Here is a 22,769-nt window from a genome sequence, read left to right as displayed (position 1 = left end):
ACTCTCATGCGGCTGCTCCAGAGCGGCCTTCTCACTGCCTCTCCTGGGACGCTCTGCAGGACCCCAGATTCCCCGGCACTGCAGGGGACTTCCTCCTTGGGCCAGCAACACTCAGGCTCTCGTTCTGACTGTGGCTACATTGGAGCAATCTGCTCCTTGCAGCTGCTTCTCGACCAGTTCGGGGTTTCTGATGTAATCAGGGCACTTCAGGGTCACGGCTGTCTCCCAGACTTCTGCAAAGCTGCCGAGCTGCTCCTGTTTTCCCGTCGTGGCCCACCATGGCTTTCCATGCCCCTGGGTAGCTTTACTGACCTGAGACCATGCCTTTGTCTCCCTCACCTGCCCTGGGAGGATTGTGGATGGAACAAGGCAGCCTTCGATGTGTGCAGTTGTTGGTTTGATTCCTCAGGATTCCAGTAGCGTAAAATAAGGACATGAGAGGCCTCAGAAACAACGTCCTGGGAACAGGACAGCTCTGGCTGCACTCCACAAAGCCAGAACAGTCGGAGTGGATAAACAAGCCGTGCTCCCTGTTCTTAACTCACACAGGCAGAGAAAAAGAAAAGGCTAGAAAGCCAGGTGCAGCCAAACCCTTAATACTTCCTTCGTGATGTGGTTCTGAGAAGGGGCCCGGATGGAGACCGAGGGTGTTTCATTGGGTTTGGGAGTGATCTCTAGGATGCCTGTACGCACAAGTCCACAGCAAGCACCTGCAATCCTTTCTAGCCCATTCCTTTGTGAACTTGGCTTGATTCATCCTTTCTATGTCCGTGACATTCCATATGTTTCTGCAGGGGTAGAGATAACAGGGTTCTATAATATAGTGTTATCAGCACATCACAAATAATCCCTGTGTTTATTGTAGGTCCTCCGAATGTGTGCAATAACACAGTTTGGCCTTCTGCCAAAGGAACTCTTTTCCTAGGTGCTTTTGATCAGTTGATAGCCTTCTCTGATGTTGAAGATTACCAGGAGCGTGCTTCATCAAAAGAATTACACATCTCAACATCCACTTTCTCTTTGCCGGTCAAAAAAGGCATAGGCCGAGTTCAGAAGACAGGGATAAACAGAACCCTGTGATTTGGATACATAGTCCATCCTTAGCTTTCATTCAATTGTCTTTAAAGCTATTCATGAGGGTTAGAACAGGGCCTCTGAAAGACCTGTGGTTTTATAGCTGTAAAAAAGCTCATATAATGACAGTAGGTAACAGGAGAGGAAGCAGCTACAAAGGGTTCTGAGAGGGAAATTTCATACTTACGGTAGCATTCCCAGAGCAAAAATACATCTCGGTGGTGATATGTATGCCCTAAACTCTACCTTAGCCAGCAAGTGAGAGGCTGTAACTTTCCAGAGAGCAATTGTATCTGCCCCAAATCAAAACAGCAACAAGTAGTCAGCTGCACCTAGTATATTTCAACTCCTAAAAACACAGTTTACTCTATTAGGCAGTTTACCTTGCAGTCTTTAGTCTCCTTTGGTCTATTTCAAGTACAACATCTACTCCCAATCCACTCCTGGTCTAACACTCCCCCTGTGCTACAGACTTGCAGAGAACTCTATCTACGTCAGTGCTGACTCAGGTAGCGTGACCGCGGTTTGGAAAAAGGGATGAGAAAACGTCAACCCTTAGGGCCGAAATGGAAAATTAAAATCTAGTTACCAGCTAGTGAGCAGGTGTCCCAAAGGAGGTTTTGGCTGGAGAGCTGTGCCTCTGCCTTGCGGTGCACTCATTGATATTTGAATGTTTGCCGGGGGAGCCCTGCGAAGGACTGAAGCTGGGTGTTTGCTATGGGGCATTCATGGACTGCCAGTACCCCAGTGAGGAGAAACAATCCATTGACAGAGTTGCCAGCTCTTGGGATTTTATCAAGTCACACAGTAGCTGCTGTTTTTTTAAAGCTGCTCATGATTTTTTCACTGATTTCTTGTGAATTGCTGCCCTTATTAAAAATGGACACATATCTCATTGCGGCCTGTGGGACTGAAGGTAGGACATGCTCTAAGTCAAACTAGCTGCCACATCCCTGTGCAGTTGCAGGTAGAAGTGATGCGGCCCCTAGTAAAGATGGCCACCATCTCCCATAGGGTCTGTGGGATTGAAGCCAGCCTTCCCTTTGGGAAGATGACCAGCTCCTGGATTCTGTGGTTAGGAAATTGCGAAGAGGCAGGAGAATATGGCATGCAGGAGGGACACTTAGGGGGTGGAAGGGATCTTGGGAAGAGACAGAAGGCTGTGGAGGTTAGAGGGAGAGTGGGGCCATAAAGATTGGGTGTAGGAGGGGGAATGATAAAGGTGCAGAGGAGTATGGGGCAGAGCAGGAGAGTGTGAGGGGTAGAAGATGTGGGGCAGGTAAATGAGGAGGGTCGGGGGGAAGAGGACGTTGTGGGGGAGGATATGAGTGAGGCAGGACACTGGGTGGAGCAGGGAAGGCGGCTGGGTGGAGGATGGGGGTAATAAGGGGGTTGGGGGATAGGATGGCAGCTCCCTTAACCAAGGGGATATGAGAGGGGAAGGGCAGTCGTTTCTGAGTGTGCGGTGAGGGTGAATTGTGAACCTGAAATGATCACGCACAAACTGGGAATGGTGGCATGTCCCGACAGCACTGAGAGCATGGCATGCTTCCTTCTTGTTTGAAAACCTCGTGACTTTTAAGCCCATCTTATGATTTTTTCCCCCTGGAATCTGACTTGTGATTTTTAACCACTCAGGGCTGGATTTGCTGTTGATAAAAAAGGCAAAGGTTAGAAATGTGGGTGATAAATGGTGAGATTTAGCTGATAATCGTGCAGCTAATCTTTGAGGAAAACAATCCTGAATGCAGGTAACATGCAAAGCAGGGAAGCAGGGATGCTGGTGGGTAGACGCTTGCACTGCGTTATGGAGGGAAAGGGTAATGGTGAGTTTAGTTTGCATGCGCAGAGGACCAGGTCACAGAACAGAAAGAGGCAAAACCAAACACCAATCCTGCAGCCTGGCAGCACATTCCTGAAACGCGGGCCTGGGGCAATGCCAACAAGCCAGGCTGCCGCGCCTGCTCCACACTGCAGCACCAGCAGGGTTAACACCAGTCAGTTCCCTGGGAGGGGGAATGTCCCCTGTGTGGACAGGCATGCTGATTCTGGGGAGACTAGACTGAGGGGTGGCATTTCTGTCCAGAAGGGACCATTCTGGTTAGCTAGTCTGGACACGGGCAGGGACCATAGGTTTGCTGCAAAGAGTGGCGTGGAGGCAGATCTGCAGCTTGCCATGTCTGTGCTGGGATTTTACAGCGCATTGGTGATGCCATCTGAAAACAGCTGTTTCTCCTAGTCTGGACGTGGTCATGGAGTGAAGGTGGGGGACGCGGTTCGGGGGACGTGACTGTGGTGGAGAGGGAAAGTGAGGGATGGGGATGTGACTGCAGTGGAGTGGGACACAGATGGGGGGACGTGACTTTGGTGGAGTGAAGGCAACTGTTATCGCTGGGTGCGGCGTGAGGGGGGAGGTGAGTCTATAAGAAGAAAGGCGAGGGAATGTATGAATGAAGGCGGGGCAGAGGGGGAGAGGGCGGAGTGGGAAAGCCTGTGCATGTGATTACCTATTCCACACTCACAAGAAGAAAGCACATCATTTCTGGGGGCTCATTGAGGCCTGTGACCTGGATCTCACCGGTGTGCTTACATTAATATAATTTAGTGGTCATAGTTCAGTATTCTGGTGAACTGGTAGCCTTTACTTAGGCTAGGTCTACACTACAGCGGGGGGTCGACCTAAGATACGCAACTTCAGCTACGTGAATAGCGTAGCTGAAGTGGCGTATTTTAGGTCAACTTACCTGGCTGTGAGGACGGCGGCAAGTCGACCGCTGCCGCGCCGCCGTCGACTCCGCTACCGCCTCTTGCCGCGGTGGATTTCCGGAGTCGACGGTAGAGCCATCAGGGATCGATTTTATCGCGTCTTCACTAGACGCGATAAGTCGATCCCCGATAGACCGATTGCTACCCGCCAATCCGGCGGGTAGTGAAGACGTGCCCTCAGACTCAGAAATGAACGAAGGTAGAGGCTAAATTACCACTTAGTCATGGAAAAAAATAATCTCTCCAGGAAAAATCTCACTCTAGCAACTCTGTATGTGGCCTGCTTCTTAATACAAGAGGGTTGCTAGGCCTGGACTTGCATGAAACTGCTTACATGAAGTTCCCACCCCGAGGACTGGGTGTCTTGGTGGGGACTCCTAATGGAATTGGTTCCAAAAGGCGTTAACAGCCAACGGGTGCTTGGCTCATTGACCACCCTTGTGACCGGCTGACTCTCTGGCCTTTCTGTTGAGCTTCCAGCCAAGGGCTGACTATGTCGGGACACTGACATGGGAACCATCTGTGTTCAGCACTCTACCTCAGGGGCTGTGTGTCTGTGTGAAGCCTGCCCTGCTACTGTCCTTCCCAGGCCTGTTTTGAGGATAAATAAATGGGGTGCTTCAGCTTCCAGAGCTGTCAGTCTGGCACCTTTTCTCAGCAAGTCATTCACTGGAAAATGAAATCCAAGAAATAACGCAGACCCAGGTGTTCACACATCTCCGGGTGGGGATGGGGAGGGGAGTGTGTGTGTTAAGAATTCTCTGTCTGGGTGTGGATTAAATGCAGCCGATGGTACTTGTGGGATGTTGGGGTACACACCGCATGAATTGTTTCAGGGCCGGAACCTTGCAGACCTCAGAAGAAGCCAGCCTCGGGGGACTTTTACGCTGAGCACAACCCTGCGATTGGGCAAGCAGATTCTAGAATCCATAGAAGCCATTCACTCCGTGGGATTCCTGCACCGGGATATCAAGCCGGTAGGTCGTTTTCGAAGCGTTTCTCCACTTTAAGATTGAGTCAACGGTCATCCTGGTGGCTGGGACCGTGGGCAGTCTTGGCAGAGGCTACCGTGTTGCCCCAGTCGACAGGCGAGAGAGGAGTAGAGTGACGTATTCCCCAGCCACCCCTTTGCTAGAAGAGGCCACTCCACAGTGGGTCTGTGGCTCTGGTGTCACGCTGCCCCCCTATCAGATCCGATTCTGGAGGCAGGCTGCGTCCACGTATTCCTCTGGAATCCAGCCCATCACTGCTAAGCTGCTGTTACACAGGTTCAGAAAGGGCACCCTTCCGTGTGCCCCAACACTTTGATAAAGGTCACGTCCACGCATTTGTCTTTGCTAAAGAAAACCCCCTTTCCGGAGCCATTATTTCACAAGCAGGGGTATCTGCATGTCCTGGCAAACAGGCTAGAGGTGCAGGGAACCCTGTGTTGGCTTCTGGGGAGTTCTCCGTGCCGAGCGCAGGCAGAAGGCGAAAAGACAATAGCCTGGCTCCTCTGCCCAGGGAGGAGTGACGCCCCACCCAGGGTCAGGGGCAGCCCTCTTCTCGGGGCTTCAGCAGGGAACACACCTTCCATATCCACCCTCCCTTCCCCTAACCTGGGGCCTTCTGCAGGGGCTGTCTGTTCCCTACAGGTTTCTACTCTACAGACCACTTGCCTGAGAGTCAGAGCCTGCTCCAGGGCCTCTTGTAGGAGCCAAGCTGCTTCCTGTAGCCCTCCCCCCACCTTGACCCAAGGACTTCCTGCCAGGCCCTCTCTGCTCCTGGCCGCTTTCTCCTTAGCGGCTCCATCTCAGCTGGGAGCTGGGACAGGGCCGAATTCTCAGCTGGTGTAGGACAGTGTCCCGCCATTGACTTGCTGTGCCTGTTTACTCCAGCTGAGGATCAGACCCAGCATGGCAGAGTTATGTGCAGGAGAGCGGGCTCTAGTAACTATAACATGAAGATGAACAGCAAGCTCTTTCTGCCCATAGTAAGCCCAGCCTGAGTGGGGATGCTCCTTGTTCACTACTGGAGTATAAATAGTTCCCATAGCCGTGAAGTTTTGCTGAGTTAACACACACTCTGGTTTTATGGTTATTATCTGGATTATCCGTAGCCACCTGTCTTCAAACTGAATTCTAGGTGGGGGAGCCTGGAACCCCCTTCACTGCTGGGTTGCTTCTCTATTCCTTGGGACACACTTTGAGCCTCTGACTTTCTCTGCCTGGGGGAACCAAACACGTTAGCAAATAAACTAGGAACTCATGGTGCTGCCTGGACATGCACTGTGTTCCTGCCTGAGGCATCGCTCGGTGGGGTGGTCGGGAGAGTTCTGAGTTTGGCGTGAGAATGGCTGCTGCTATCCAAACTGATTACTTTATTCTTTTCCTTTTGGCCAGTCCAACTTTTCCATGGGTCGCCTGCCTTCAACCTACAGGAAATGCTACATGTTAGACTTTGGTCTGGCCCGGCAGTACACCAACACCAACGGCGAAGTCCGGCCAGTAAGTGACACCTTTTCCAACTCTGCTTCCACTCAGGCAAGGAAAGGGGTTTTGTTGTTTTGTTTTGTTATGACATGTATTGGGACTGCTTCTCGGGCTGGGTGGGGGTGGGGCGGGGTTGTGTTTGAGCTGGGAATGGAGGAATCTGGCTATTGTCTGAGAAATGTGGGTTTTTTCCATGCTAACAGTTTTTCACGATGCGCTCGGGCCAAGCAGGCAGGAGGCCAGAGCTGTCCAAGCTGGTGGCCTCCCTCCCCCCGCAGTAGAACAATCCCATTCATGTCTTTGTCCGGCCTAGTCTGGGGAAGAGAGCTGGGCGTGTTCTTTAGAGTTGTTTGATCGCAATGCAGCGGGAGTCTGAAGAGGACACTGCTCTTCCAATACACTGGGCGTGATGTTCACCAAGACGCTGGGCTGTCACCACTGCCAGGAGCCTTGTTCCTTCCCCTGCCTGGCTTTGTCCCTGTGCCCCCTTTCCGATTGCTGAGCAGGGGGCTGAGGGTGGTTGCTCAGGGTGGGGGGAAGGGGAAGTAACTTGCTCTCCTGTGTGTGTGTGTGTGTGTGTGTGTGTGTGTGTGTGTGTGTGTGTGTGTGTGTGTGTGTGTGTGTGTCGGTCGCATCCAGCCCTCTTGCTCGGTAATGTATCGTTTGGGCTCAGGCAGGAGTGCAGCGCAAGCTCCAGAGATGTGCGTCTCACCTGGATCCCGCTAAGCTGCAGGCTGAGCGCTCCTGGCTTTGCCATCGAATAGGTTGCTCACCACTCCCAGGACCAGGCCTTGGCGAGCTCCAATAATCTGTTTGGCTGGCCACCCAGTGTCGTACCCTTTGGCTCCAGAGCCTCTTATATCCGTACGCTCTCTGGAAGCCACGCTGCCTCTCCACAGAACCCCAGCCTAACTCATCCGGAAAGTCCCAGGCTTTGGCCCAAAGCGCTTCTACCCTGAAGGTGGGCTGGAGCCTGCTGGGCTCAGGGCCTGAAAGCCTGACAGCCCAAGCTCTGGTTCAGTGAGTGGCTTCCCCGCTGCTTAGGGCCCGTCTGGCTAAGCAGACTATGGGCAGCAGCTAGGTCCCGCCGGTCACTACCGCGGAGAAGGCAGAACTGGGGCAGTTGTCGGGATGCTCCTCCCTTATCTGATACACCCCCCCGGCTCCAACCATGTCCTGCCTGGAGGGGGGCTTCAGCAGCCCCTATGGACTCTGCATTCAGGAGGTTCTATTAGATGTGTGTGTGGGGGGGGCAGACAGGGGCATTACCAAGTGTAGAAATCTACACAGAGCCTTCCCTCATGGGATTCATTGTTATAGCCTGTGCCAGTGCTGGTGTCATCAATAAAGCGTCTTAGCAAATCAAACCAAAGCAGCACAGAATCAAATCCTGTTTCGCGTAAGGGCACAGTTATGGCTGAGCCACGTCAAATTGCCCGGGAGTCACCCTTGGTATGAACATGCTGGGCTTGCTCCAGTCTAAGAGGTGGCGTAGGTTTATCGTGGGTCTCTGCACCATGGTGGCTGTACCGATATTCGAGCAGGACTGGACATTCCCCTGGTAACAAGACTATGCAGAGTTAGCACAGCGAATGTTACCAGTATTTCTGGAAAGGAGATCAGTCATCCTGCTTCAGGGCTTAAACCAATTTCTAACCATTAGAGACCAGGATGAGACCTTCCTGGGGCAAGATTATCCAGCTGTTCCTGTGGGGCTTCTTGCACCTTCCAGTTTGGTTTAGGATATCACACTGCCGCCCATCTCCATAGTATCTGGTCATCTTCCATGTAAAACCAATAGCAACAGCGAAATCCCCAGGGGCCTCCATGAAGACTCTGGCCCTTCTCCCTTTTTGGGGTCAAGGCTGTGCTTGGATAGGGGGTTTAGGCTGGTTGGCTGATTGACTTGTTATTGTGGGGGAGATTGGGTTGATGGAACATTGCTGAGGGTGGCCACTCTCCGATACAGAAGAGTGACTTCATGGAGCTCAGGTCTGATCCGGTCTGACAGCTCCAGTTTCGTTTCACTGACAGCCACCATTTTCAGATATAAGCTCTCAATTTTTCTGACCCCTGCCCCCTCAGATCACAGCACTTCAAGGGCCCCAGGAGGTGGAGAAATGTCACCTCGCCCCACATGGTCTTTTCCGGCCAACCATTTAATGAGACTGACATCTGTCTGTGTGCTCCGTCCCCCTACGAAAGCTTTGGCCGTCTTCTTCTCAAGTCAGTCATTCTGCTTTGGTCCCACCCTCACCATGCACGCCTCCCGTCACACCAACTCACCCAAACAGCCCTTGCCCCCCACTCTCTAACTGCCCAAGTCGGCCACCAGGAAGGAAATTGTCTTGTGAACCCAATAGCAGCAACACCACACTGGCTCGGCGGAGAGGCTGTGCCAGCGAGATGCTCTGAGCTGGAACATGAGTTTAAGGCATGTCCATTCTGGGGCCTGCCTGCCTTCACTGAGACCCCATTAATAACCACAGGCAACCTAACACACTCAGACAAACTGATAAGAGTTTGCATTATTCTATTATAATCCCATTGAATTCGACTGATTTTTCCCTAATCCCCCTCTGTCCAAGCTTCTTGACTGAGGGTGAGTTGGTGGTGTAGTTTCCAGGAAGGCTACACCCTTCAGCCCTTCTCTTTAGAGGTTATGGGGTTCCTGTCTTTTTGGGGGTGCCTGCAGGAAGTTACCCAGACAGCAGGAAACACAACAAACCCAGGATTGAATGGCTAAAAACATAGAGGAGATGGAATGAAAACAAAAACCAGGGTTTGCATAACCCCTGTAGACTGACACTCCTCCTACGTGAATCAGAGACGGCCTTTTCTGCATGTGCCTTGACAACTGTCCCATCTCAGGCCATTAGTGCAATAACTGGGTGTCAAAGCCAGTTCCTCAGTGTAAATTTCATAATCCAGTGCTTGAAACTAGTCTGTGCCAAACAGGATGCAGGAGGAAGTATCAGAGGGTCTGGTGCTGGGGAATGACATGAAAGGAATTGGAGACCAAGATTTATATAGTGTTTAGTATTTTATGTTCATTATACGGCCCCCCACAGCATCATGGTGGGCGGTGGAAAGGGACTTAAATGGAAGTTTACTACACTATTCTTTCTTTCTGTGAAAAGTCTCAGAATGCTCACACTGGTTAGACTGCAAACCTCCTGGGTTTCCCCTTTATCCTGAACAAAACCGAACCTTAGCTCAGTTTCCCGGAGCTGCCTGTTTCCTCAGTCTTCAAGACATCCAACCCCTCTCCTGCTTTGGAGACTCTCCACCTTTCAGCCAGCAGAGTTGGAGCTAGTGAGACCCAGCTGCTGTGACGATGTGGCTGCCAGGGTGAGTCAGCAGAAGAGTCCTGCATTTTCCTGCTGAGTCCTAGAACCTGCCGTCCTGTCGCATGCCCCTTAAACAGCATCAGCACAGGTAGCTATTTTCTGCAAAATGCGTACACACTAAAGCCGTACCTGAAGGGCCTTTTGCTCTTAGAGCTGGCAAGACTGATAGTAGCTCAGCTTCCAAAGGTGCGGGCCAGGAGTGCAGGACTCAATTTAATATCTCACAATGCTGGAAAGGTTGTTTTAAAGTGAGGTGACTGAGAGGTAAAGAGAGAGACCCCACAGCAAGAACTACGTGGCGAATTGGCCTTTATGTTATTAAGAAAAAAGAGACTGTGACAGGTTCGGTCACAGGGATCCCCTGGGGACTGTCATCTGACGGGCTGAAATTACCTCTGAGCCTGTTTCTGGGCCTCAATTTCCTTTTCTTAACTCCATCTGCCTTTTGTGTTCATTTTCCTTCTCAGCAACCGGCAACCTCTGCTGTTCCAGCTTCTTCTGAGCTTCGCTCTCACTCAGTTTGCTTAGTTTTCTGTCCCTATTTCCCTTACCCGTAATAAGCAAAGAGAAAATCACAAACCAGTAACCACTTGGTCTGTTCTCCAGCCACCACACTTAAAAACTCACTTAAAATCACTACCAGCATCTCAAAGCAATCAGCTGTGCACATATCCTGCCGACTATGCCACTGTGACGGGTTCGGTCACAGAGATCCCCTTGGGACTGTCACCTGATGTGCTGAAATTACCTCTGAGCCCATTTTCCCTGCCAGCTTGGGATTTCCAGAACCCTGCCTTGTTGAGCCAGCCACACTAGCCTGCTGCAACACAGACCCAGGGTCTGGTCCACGCCCTCAAAGCTGCAGACTTAACTGAAAACAGCTCAGCAGGTTGCCTATCTCCAGGACCCAGTTCCCAATGGGATCCAAACCCCAAATAAATCCGTTTTGCTCTATATAAAGCTTATACAGGGTAAATTCATAAATTGTCCGCCCTCTATAACACTGATAGAGAGAGATGCACAGCTGTTTGCTCCCCCAGCTATTAATCACTTACTCTGGGTTTATTAACAAACAAAAGTGATTTTATTAAGTATAAAAAGGTAGGATTTAAGTAGTTTCAAGTAATAACAGACAGAACAAAGTAAGTCACCAAGCAAAATAAAGCAAAAACACACAAGTGTAAGCCTAATACATTAAGAAACTGATTACAGATAATATCTCACCCTCAGAGATGTTCCAATAAGCTTCTTTTACAGACTAGACTCCTTCCTAGTCTGGGCCCAATCCTTTCCCCTGGTCCAGTCCGTGTTAGTTCCAGCAGACATCTCAGGTGGTAAGCAGGGGTTTTCCCATGACTGTCCACCTCCTTTTTCCTGCTCCACCCCCTTTTATAGCTTTGGCACAAGGCGGGAATCTTTTGTCTCTCTGAGTCCCCACCCCTCCTCCTAAATGGAAAAGTACCAGATTTAAGATGGATTCCATTATCGGGTGACATGGTCACATGTCACTGTAAGACCCCTAGTCTCCATTCCCCATGGGCTGGCCCACACCTACACAGGAAGGATTGCAGTTAAATAAACCATTTACAACCAATTGTCCTAGTCACTGGGAGCCATCAAAATTCTAAACCACCATTAATGGCCCAGACGTTGCATAATTACAATAGGACCTCAGAGTTACACTTCATATTTCTAGCTTCAGATACAATAATGATACATGCATACAAGTAGGAAGAATATATTCAGTAGGTTATAACCTTTGTTATGATACCTTACAAGAGACCTTTTGCATAAAGCATATTCCAGTTTCATCATATTCACACTCATAAGCATATTTCCATAAAACATATGGAGTGCAACGTCACAGAGACTATTGTTGAGCGAATGGGAAACAAACGATGGACAGAAGAATACAGCATGTTCAGTGTGGGGCAATCTGTGTGGACAGCCACAACTCTAGTTTTATGAAGGAAGAAGTTCCAGGCATGGTTTGAGGCCTGGGTGTGTGCAGAATTCTGGCCAGGGACCAGTGAAACAGTGGAGGGATTACACTACCTCAAAGTGAGAGACTGACAACTCAGGGCTTGTGCACGCTACAACTTATGTCGGTATAACTTATGTCCACTCGGGGGGGGAGTAAGCCACCCCCCTGAGCGACGCAAGTTACACCAACCCAAGCGCCAGCCTGGACAGCATTATGTTGGCGGGAGAGCCCAGAGCAGGCAGTGAACATTATAGCATGAACTGAATCATACAGACGAGGCATAGCAGAATGGAGACAGAACAGACTCACTTGTGTAAAGGAGCCAGCCTAGCCTCCTTATTAGGCATTTGTGTCTTTCGTGTCAGGGCCCTCAGAGTGTTTTCGGTTTGTGGATAATAATGCACTAGCCCTTGATGACTCCTTCAGTTCTGCTGTGGGTTGCCACATCAGCGTGTCCGCCAAGAGCTCCACCTCCTCAGGAAGCCGGGCTTCATATAACGCTCTTGTCCTGTAGCTGCTTTTGAAGCCAAAGCGCTCCTGTCCTTTCAGGTGCTTTTCTCCAGGATGCACCCCTGTCCTCCCAGGCAGCCAAGTCCTGATTTCGATTTGCAGACTTGTTGTCCTAAGATGGCCAGGCGGATTTATTTTTTAATTTCAGTGTGAGAAAGATTCCTTCTGCCCTCAGCTCTTCAGGGTCACAGTTCAGCCTGGAGTAAACAGTGACATCCTAGATAAAATCCTCTAAAAAGAGGCAGACCTCCAGGAGAGGCTAATGCCAGCTAAGTGGGGGTGGTGTAACATAGCATGCTGTCATGACTGTTACCTAACAGGATTTGTAAGTAACCTCGGGGAGAGAAGCTTTGCAGTTATTCAGCATGCTGAACTGCAGGTTTTCAAGGCTGAATTCGCACTCCGTGCGCTCTCTATAGGAACCCGGCTCAGTACGGGCAGTAATTGTGTTCATTTGTGCCTGGTGCCTACGTCCTTTTTAATATAATCGCAACAAACTGTGGATTCTTGCATTTTCAAAAATATTCATTGAAAATTTTCCAAATGAGCTGTTATTTCACCAGCTCAGTGCAGTCATTTATTGGCCACCAAGGGAAAGGTGGTCTTTTTTCTGGGATGTAGCTCTCCTGTTTGTCTGAACTGGCAATGTGCTATTGTGCTCTTTTGCTTAGTCAGCTGCAGTCCATTGATTGGATCTGTCTCCTTGTGCTTCAGACTGCACTGCAGTGGTTTCCATTGCCTCGCTGAAGATACTATATGCAAGTGCGAGTGACAGTCTGTCTATGCAGAAGGAAAGCATCTTAGGCAGAACGGTACATAGCCTCTTTAGATGAACGTGGTCAGTGTTGCCGGGCAGGGTAACTAAGAAGATTTTAATTTTCTGACATTAATTTTCAGTCTACATCTATGCTTGCACTTCGGTGCAAACTCTTAAAAAGAGCCTTTTGTTACTGCAGTGAAAAGCAGACTAGAAATGCACCTAGGTAAAGAAGAAATGGTATTTCCTACAACTGGAGCAGATTTTCTTTCACTTGGAAAGAAAGAACCATAGAGAAAGACTGTGCATAGAATATATTGTATCCTCCCTCAGACCTGAAATATTTAAATCCAAGCCCAGTGGGTCTGTGCTGCCCACCTTTCACATGAGACATATCAGCTGTAAAAGAGTTAGGCCTGGTCTACACTGTGGGGGGAGAGGGGGTGTCAATCTAAGTTACGCAACTTTAGCTACGTGAATAATGTAATGGACACAAAATCCAGGCACAATGCAGGGAGTGATGGGCACGGGGTTTGGTAGTTTCAGGACTTTTTTAAAAAAAGTTTGTATTCATACTATAAAAGGGTAGGATGTTGTGGGGGAGTGGGTTGGTACTAGAGATGACGTGGAGGAGAGGAAGAGATTATTATTGTCTGATCTGTAACAATGGTGAATAACTGGACACATGGCAATTGTAAAACTCTACCTCCGAGGGGACAAGTTAAAGCACACGAGTCAAGCAGTGTGGGGGAGTGAAATTCTGCACACACAGCTACAGCAGTAAGCCCAAACCGATGTCAATAAACACTGTATTCTCACAAAGGTTATGTTCATAGCAAGGTGTGTTTGGTTTGTACCCTGCTGCTGTCAGATACATCACAGCTTCCATGTCACCATGAGTTTAAATGGTAGACTTGTGAATCATGCTGGAGAACTTGGAGGGTAAGCTACACTGGGGCAGGAGCTGTCTGTTTGTTCTGTGTTTGTACAGGGCCTAGCGCAGTGGGGTCCTGGACGCTACTGCACCACACAACACATCACAACAACCTGAGTAGATTCAGGACAGTCACTTCCAGTTGATTTTTATGCAGCAATACCTCCCTGCGTCAAATTTGTCACAGAGCTTATTGAATTGTTTATTAGTGCTGATTTATAATGTAAGCCCGTATCTCACGCTTTGAAAACAGACAACACAATGATTCACAGTCTATGTACCATATAATGGACAGTGCAAACGAGCTGTCGTGTTTGTCCTCGTTATGGTGAATCCTTAATAATTCCTTCTACGGCCACACTCTGACCTTCAGCATACTCCCGTCCCAACCCCCATGCAGAGCCTCGAGGCCACAAGTGTATGGCGCTAGCCAGCCGGCGGTCGCAAGGAGGGTGGAGATAGGGCCCGTGGCCCAGCGAGATGGTGGGGGCTGGAAGTGACCTGGTGAGGAGCGACAAGGCAGCAGCTGGCAGCGTGGAGGAGTTTTCAGCAGCAGGGGAGCAGAGCTGGGGGTTGGATCGGGTGAGGAAGGCAGAGTTGATTTGTCTGTGGGAGGGGGAGGAGCCCCAAAAGGTTGATTTGGTCAATTTATTTCATTTTATTTTATTTCATTTGAGGGGGAGAATCAGAAACACTTGTCTCAGGGAGGGCAGGACTGAAGCCCCCACTACAGCGCTTTGGGCACCAGCCAACTGCTGCTCTGAGTTTTATGCCTTGTGTTAGAAATGGCGAGTGAGGAGAAGCTGGTCTCGGGAGAGACCCCAATCCCTCCGGTGGAGAGCTCATGCTGCTTGACAGGCAGTTCACAAATTATGGGTCCTTGTCCCAAAGGGCTGGCCGTGTCAGTGAGCCCCCGCACAGCCAGTGCTGGGGAGTGGGTGTGGGGGCTGACAGCGGCAGCTGAGGAGGAGATGCGTGCATTGGGAAGGATGCAATATTGCTATGATTTTTAATTCATTTCTATTTAATTTTTCTCCATTTTGTGTTTTTTTATCATGGTTTTCTTTGGGTTTCTCTCTGTTTTACAGTTCTTTTGGGCTCTTCTTTTGAGGCTGTGTTTGATGCGTTGGCTTCCCATCCGCTGCTCGTAACCATCTCTGCCATGAGTTGTGAGTGAGCCATCACCATGCTTCTGGGTTTCATTTTGTTTTGTGCTTTCGTTCTCGACGGAGTTCAGAATTAAGTCTGTTTTTGTTTTCCCTTCATGTTATGTTTCTGTTTTTCAGCAGGATTGTGAGAGCCACCTAATCTGATGCAGAAGCCCAAAGCTCTTGGGGTTTTGGCCTCAGGGGCGCTTGGGCACTCTGGGGGTTCCAGTCTCAGGAACCTGGGTGTCACTCTTGGGGGTCTGGTGTCAGGGGCAGGGCTTTTCATCCTGGGTATTGTTGCCTCTTGAGTCTGGTTTTCCGTATTCGTTCCCTCCCAGCTCCATATGAGGATAAAAGATGCTGCTGTCATCACGGGTTGAACAAAACACTGCCCCTTAAAAGGGGCATCACTAAATCTCACGGGACAGAGAGTTTGTCTCTGATGGGGCCAGTGCCCCTCACCCCAGGTCACCGGGGCAGCCTGCCTGTCGCACGGATCGAAATCGGAAGTTCCGATTATTTAGTTTAAGTTGCTTTATTTACTTGTTTGTTTAGTTAAGCTTCACTTCACTTTGCTTCCTGTCCCACCTTTTCCAGTAAGCCCTTACAACCAGGACCTATTGCCAAGCACTGGCAGAGAGCTGTGGGACCCCCGGGTTCTCCAGGGGCCCTGGCCATGTTTCTCTGGGTTTCCGTCCTGTGTACACACTTTGGAGGAGAAAGGTTCTCCTTGTTTAGTCTGAAGTGTAAATATCAGAATTTAGTAACATCTGCAAAAAGCTCCTGTCACAAGTGAAGAGAAGTCACCATTTCGTAGAGGTCATTGGACTAATCTGAGTTCCCACTGCCAAGTTTTGTTAATTATTTGTCTCTAAAATAAAACTCTGCCCTGCCTTTTCCAGCGGATGACGCCCCTGCCTTGTATTCGCTACATTAAAACCTTATTTCCCTGCTATGAGATTGGCTTTACAGATCTCTACTCCTGGAGTTCCTTGATGAATTGTAGCTGACCAGTAAATAAAGAAGTCAGATGGGAGGAGTGTCCATCATAGACCACCATACCCTGGGGCATTTGTCTGGGATTGTAGCTTACGTCCCTGTTCAATCCCTGGGGCCTTTATCAGTAAGAACCTCCCTCCAGGCTCTTCCCCTTGAATGTACTTTGGCAGTGGGTGTTGGGTGCACGCCGTCTCCCCACCATGCTTCTTCAGTTTTGACTTCATTGACCAGATTTGGCTCAGGTATGAACATCTTCCTCAGTGCCATCAGAGGAGCTGGAAAAGAGTTTGCTGGCACCATCTGGCATTGCAAAGGGGCTGGAGACACTCTACCAGGCCTGGGGACTTGGAGGCGGCTTCTAACCTCTACTAGAAGCAATACAGCTTAAGTGCTTAGCGCTGTGTCAGTGAATTCCACATGTACCTCGTCCACTTGGTTGTTCTCAATGTATAGAGATGAATACCTATCCAATAGACTAGGATCATTCCCCTGTAGGGTGCGAACCTAATACAGTTCCCCAAAATAAAGCTCCTTATAAACAAAGCGTACTTCACATGCTGTACATTTCCTCTGGGGTCCTTTGTATTTTTATTGTTAAGGCTGCGAGTTTGTCACGGAAGTCACGGATTCCATGACTTTCGGGACCTCCATGACTTCTGCAACGGCCAGTGTGGCTGGCTCCTGGGCCAGCCGCACCGGCCGCTGCTGGGGCAGTCTCGGGCCACCCCCGTCCCCCAGCAGCAGTAGGAGTTTGGGTGGGGGAGCTCAGGGCTGGGAGTTGGGGCACAGGAGGGGGTGAGGGCTCTGGTCTGCGCTTACCTAGGGGGGCTCCCCAGAAGCAACGACATGACCCTCCCTTAGCTCCTAGGCGGAGGCCGTGTGCTGCCTTTGCCCACAGGCACTGCCCCACAGCTCCCATTGGCCACGGTTCCCAGCCAATGGGAGCTGGGGAGCTGGTGCTCGGGGCGGAGGCAGCGCACGGAGCCATCTGGCCACGCCTCCACCTAGAAGCTGAGGGAGGGACCCATATTGCCGCTTCTGGGGAGCCGGGTTAGGGTAGGGAGCCCACCAAACTCCCCCCCCAACCCCCCCACACAGCACTTGCGGGGGTCCTGGCCCCCTCCCCCCCAGCACCAATGGATGTCCCAGGCTGCTTCCCCTAGAGCACCAGCAGCACCCCCGGGCCACCCCTCCCCCAAGATTTAGTCAGGGGTATATAATACAAGTCATGGACAGGTCACGGGCTGTGAATTTTTGTTTACTGCCCACAACCTGTCCATGACTTTTACTAAAAATACCCGTGACTAAAACGTGGCCTTATTTATTGTCTGGACCCTGGCACTTATCCCCAGTGTGCTAGGCATGTCTACACAAGGAAAAAGACACATCCTTTCACCTGAACAACAAAATGTATAGAAATCCTAAAGTTTACAAAATGAATCAAATATTTTAAAATTTAAATCAGATTTTTATTTACCATTTTCTAGTTCTTTACTGTCTTCTCATTTGATAGTTTTAAATGGCTAAAGTGGATATTTTGTACTTTTGTCTTCAATTAGAATTTCCTAATTGTTTGTAGCATTTCAGATTGTACATGGAATTTTTTCACACTTTAAAAAATGCACACTTAAAAAAAGTAAAGTCCTAGGCCTTTTTTGAAGTCTTTTGTATCTGAAACACAAAATTGATAAGCAAATGGCCTGTGGTATTTTTGCAAGCAGCAGCACCACCTTCTGATCCCTCGTATATCCACAAGTCAAGAAAACCAAAAGGCTTTGACTAGACCGTACTCTTCCTTCAGAGTTTGCAACTGGTGGCCATTTCCTGAATAAAGTGTTTCAAGAGGATAAAACCGTGTGTTTTCACAACCTGTCTGGAGAGCACATGTGTCTTGAGTACAGATGGGAGGTGTGACGTTCATAGCAAACCTATTGTATATGGGACAGCAACTACTGAGGGAGGGACTGTTTGTGTGTGACAAACTAGACATCTCCAGTTACTCCCGTTCTTCCAAACATCTGACCACAATTGCTAGTGATACAATCAAAATATGAGAGAGAATACTAAGTGCCAGGCGATCGATTTTGTGATAGACAATGCAGCTAACGAGGCTAAGAGGAGAAGGGGAGCCTTGCAAGAAAAAGATGACCTTGGTGAGTAAAGTCTGGCTGTTCTGCACATACTCTACAATTCCTGCTAGAAGACTTGGAAGGAGAGAGTGGCAAGGACCATGGTATGGAAGGCCAGTCTGATCCTGCGATGTGATGCGTGAGTCTGGATCCCTGTATCAGTGTGGAGCCCCATTGACTTTTGTAGGGCTCAGGGGGTTAGCCACGTGGATTCAATTGCAGGAGCAGGGCCTGTGCGATGAGTTCTTGCACAATAACCACTTTGCAAAGACAAGCGTAGAGATGGCCATGTATTTGTGATGCCTGAAGAAGAAAAGTGGAATCTGCATTTGCAGATTGCCTAGAAGCTTGTTTCAGAATGGCCCAAATTAATGAACATCGGTGAAGAGCAGTGACAGGATATAGTCTCTGTTTGCCAGAAAGTGACAAATCTTGGCCTGAAGAGGTTTGCTGAGGAATTGCTCCAGATATTGAAGGCAGCAGTGTTGGGACTTGATTCCGAACAGATTCATGAGCTATGGCTGAAGCAGTTGAAGTGTGAAAGAAGACAGAAAAAAACCTTGTGCTGAACTGCAATGAGATAACTGCAAAATGCATATTCTGAAAGCGTTATGACTTGTAAAGCATGAAAGCACAGGTTTAACACCACGTCACTTTCCAGCTTATGAAATATTCCCGTGTGTGCCAGCTTCCACTCACAATTTAGGAATCAACACTTGAATACGTAGAAGAGGCTTATGCTGGTAGTTGAGCTCCATCTACAGTAATTCAACTGCAGGCCAAATCTACATTTCGGAAAGTCATGTTCTCCAATGAAATACTGAAAAATGTAACAGCCGCTCACTGGTGGAAGTCTCAAGTAAATGCTCTGGGAGGACCAAGGCTGGATCATGAAAGCAGCATCACAGGTGTTAATTGCTACAGTGTCTTTTGCTGGGACTGAATGAGTATTTTCAGCACTCGGGCTGGTGTGCTCCAGGATTACAAACCTCAGGGAGCAGGTGGGGCGTCCATGTTGGTTTTCCTTCTCAAGCACTTTAATTCTGAAAGCCTTGAAATCACCCTCAGTGAATTGGAACAATGGGACTCAGTGGCATAATAGACTTGTGACTTTTGATCATGGATTTTAGTTATGGTTTCAAATGCTGCATTATACATTCAGTATGGATAAATCAATAACACAGTGTTTGCGTGAATACGTGTATAAAAAAATTCATCATTTTGAACTTTGATAATGAAAAGCTAGGCAGATACTCACCGTTAACCCTGAAGTAAATTTGTGGTGAGAAAAATCCAAATAGGCATTAAGAGAACATTTTAATATAAAAATACAATCTTAGGTCCTGATCCTGCAAGTACTTATACATATGCATAACTTTAAGCATAGGAGTAAACCCAGTGAAGTCAGTGGTACTATTCACGTGAGTAAAATTACTCATGCGCTTAAGTGTTTGTAGAATCGGGGTCATAATTTTTCAATATTTTGTTTTTTGCCTACCTCAGTTTTGTGAAATTCAAATAAGATACCCTACCAGCAGTGACATTGGAAAAACCCAGCATTTATCATTCTGTTCATGTTAAATTTTAATCAGAAATTACAATAGCTCAGATTTGGGGGTTGGGTTGAGATTTGGTAACACTGATTTCAATCAGATTATTTAAATCAAGGTTTGAATGCCTGCACCTTGCTGAACAGCTGATAGTCTGAGACCACAAACCACAGGCAGAGGGAGGCAGTCAGAGGATACACAGACATGGATGAACTCTACTGAACTGCCCTTCAGCCAATCCATCCCTGAGCCTTGAGGACTCTCACATTCCTTCCCTGCTTTAGGCTCCTCTCTCACAGCTCTGCAATTCTAGCCCCTCTCCAGGCTGGCCAGGAGGACTGAATAGAATCCCCTTCAGACCAATCAGCACTGAAGGGAAGTTTGAATCGAGGTACGCAACTGAGTCCTCAGGGCCGACTGCTGCCTCCCACGTGATGAGAGAATTGAACTGGCATCTCCTTGCACTGCGGTGCCGAGTGCTCTGACTTCTAAGCACCTAGGTCTGTCTGGAGTTTTTAGGGTGGGATTTTCAAAAGTGCTTGCCCTGGGCTGAACTCTGAGCCCATTTTGGCCATTGCCAACTTCCCCCGGTCGAACTATGCGCCCATTACTTTTGAAAATCCCACCCTTACCCATTATTATTATTATTTATTATTTACATCTGAAAAGCTCCCCATAATCACTTGCCACGTTTCATTATTTTACATGGAATTAGTTCAGAATGATCACGTCTTCCACAGGTGAAGTTGTGCAGACCTGGGAGATCTGTGGAAGCAGCGCTCTCAGCCCCGTCAGCAGTGGGAATAACCTCCTGTGATGGATGCAAGGAGCAGTGCTGACTTGGTCTCAAGACAGCTGTGTCCATCTCCTGGGTGGGGAAGGGCATTTGAGGGGTGAGAGTAAAGAAAAGGGAACAAAGGCTCCAAGAGGGACTCGGAGGAGCCTGGGAAAATAGGTGAACATCAGAAGGTTTTCCACTTGTTAACTCTTAACATGTAGCTTCCATGTGGGTAAGGGTTGGTGCATGTTCAGAGGTGGGGAGAGTTTTTGACAGCACCTGCCTTAGGGGTGGGGAATAGGTAGGGAACTGGGAAGTTCTTGTCTAGGCACTCAGATACCATGGTGATGGGAGCCATACAAATACCTGGAGAGGTGAAATGAATGGGTTTGAGCACTGGAAGCGGAACAGGACTGAGATATTAGAGACGAATGTGACCTAGTGGCTCCAGTGCAGTCCATCGTGTGGGGGCCAGAGCAGGATGCTCTAGTGTGTGGTCCCATCAAGTGTTCCAGTGGGGCCTGCTTTTCTTCAGGAAATGGAGGCATTGGGCAGGATCAGCACCTGCATCTATCCACGGCAGAATCAGAATAGCAAACCACTGGGCTGGCCCTCGGGCACTGCCTTGGGTTTAGCTTACCCACACTGCCCCATTATCAGTTTGTACTCAAAGGAAGGATTGCTTCTGGGCTCCTGCACTCACTGTCTGCTCAAAATGAAATTTGGTTATGAAGGTACAAACCTGGGTAATGCTGACAGCTTTGCTGCCCGTAGCGACTTTACTAATCACTTTCCCCTTAGCGCAGAAGGAGTTTTTCAGGGAAGTGTAGGACTAAGGCACGTGTGGTCTGTTTATGTGGCCACTTGATCACAGGGAAGGCTGTTAAGAAGAGATCTGCAGCTCTCAGGTTTGTATGGCCCGGGGGTAGAGCTGGGAAGTCTTTAGGAGTTTGCTGCACTCTGGCTTCTCCAACACCCTGCTTTGTTTCTGAGATTATGTATTGTCTCCCATCAGCCTCGCAATGTTGCTGGGTTTCGGGGAACGGTCCGCTATGCTTCAGTGAATGCACACAAAAACCGAGTGAGTATCTCCATTTCTTAGGGGTTAAAAGAGAAGGGTTTTCCCATCCCTGCAGCCACGAAGGGTACGTCTACACTACAATAAAAGATCAGCGGCATGGCCATGGCTGGCCCGAGGCAGCTGACTCTGGCTGTGGGGCTCCAAACTGCAGTGTAGACGTTTGGTTCAGGCTGGAGTGCAGACTTTGAAACCCCACGAGGGGGGTGTATGGCAGAGCCCGGGCTCCAGCTCGAGCCCGACCGTCTACGCTGCTATTTTTAGCCCTGCATCGCGAACCTGAGTCAATTGACCCGGGCTCTGAGACTCGATGCTGTGGGGGTTTTATTGCCGTGTAGACATAGAGTAGCTCGCAGCTGCGGGAGGGGTCGGCTGGTGTGAGTTGCTTGTTGCTTACAGGAAGCTGATGTGTCAGATGACTCCAGTGGAAGGCTATTGATTGGATGTGTAAAAATATGAGCTAGTCATTGGCTTTTCTCGAATCGCCTGTCTAATATTTGGCAGTTACCATATGTGCTGCTGCTATTAAGAAAAAATAAAATACAAAATACAAGACAAACTGAAAGCCATGTCCCGGTGCGGCTCCTTGCCAGGACCCACTGCCCCAGCATCATGCTGGCCATAGGAAGGCTGTGGCTCATGGCAGCCTAGCCCTGGCGACATAGAATCATGGAAGATTAGGGTTAGAAGAGACCTCAGGAGGTTCTAGTCCAACCCCCTGCTCAAGGCAGGACATGGGTAACTCAGAAGAATCCTAGATTTTTTTCCTCCGAAGAGGGACATTACTTCTGCAAAATATTTGGCCTATTTCGCCCCAGTCTCCCCAGATGTCTGGTCTTCCCCCTCTCATCCAATATTTGTAAATATTTAAGCAGTGTTTCCTGTGTGTATGGTAAAATTCTTCTGATGCTTAGACTATGGAACTAAAGTCCCCTCTGCCCGATCTCATCCTTCCCTCCAGCCTTTTTGCATCCCAAGTGATCTGGCTTTTAGGAGGAGATTTGGAAATGCATGTGTGTAATTACTGTAAGCGGTAAAACACGGATACGGCACTTTTAATCTTCACTGGGCTTCCCAGACAGCTAATTAACCCCAACAGTTCTCCCTGGAAATAGCAGATCAGTGTTATCCTCTCTCACAAATTGGGAGGCTGACACCCGAGAGGCTAAGTGGCTAGCTCAAGGTCACAGAAGGAGTCAGTGTCAGAAATGGGATTAGTAATCAGGCTTCGAGGCCGGGAG

The 22,769-nt window shown here is 49.1% G+C and overlaps 1 protein-coding gene across 1 annotated transcript in view; it reads left to right on the top strand.

The window, feature by feature from the left end:
• Positions 1-22,769, top strand: part of TTBK1 (tau tubulin kinase 1) — a 120,731-nt gene that overhangs the window by 47,164 nt on the left and 50,798 nt on the right. The window contains 3 exon segments of the mRNA XM_065401734.1: positions 4,677-4,817; positions 6,222-6,326; positions 21,466-21,531. Coding sequence (XP_065257806.1) covers positions 4,677-4,817; positions 6,222-6,326; positions 21,466-21,531 — 312 coding nt within the window.

Source organism: Emys orbicularis, chromosome 3 (assembly GCF_028017835.1).
Source record: "Emys orbicularis isolate rEmyOrb1 chromosome 3, rEmyOrb1.hap1, whole genome shotgun sequence".
In the NCBI taxonomy this organism is placed as follows: domain Eukaryota; kingdom Metazoa; phylum Chordata; order Testudines; family Emydidae; genus Emys; species Emys orbicularis.
This window is presented reverse-complemented; position numbering and strand designations above follow the sequence as displayed.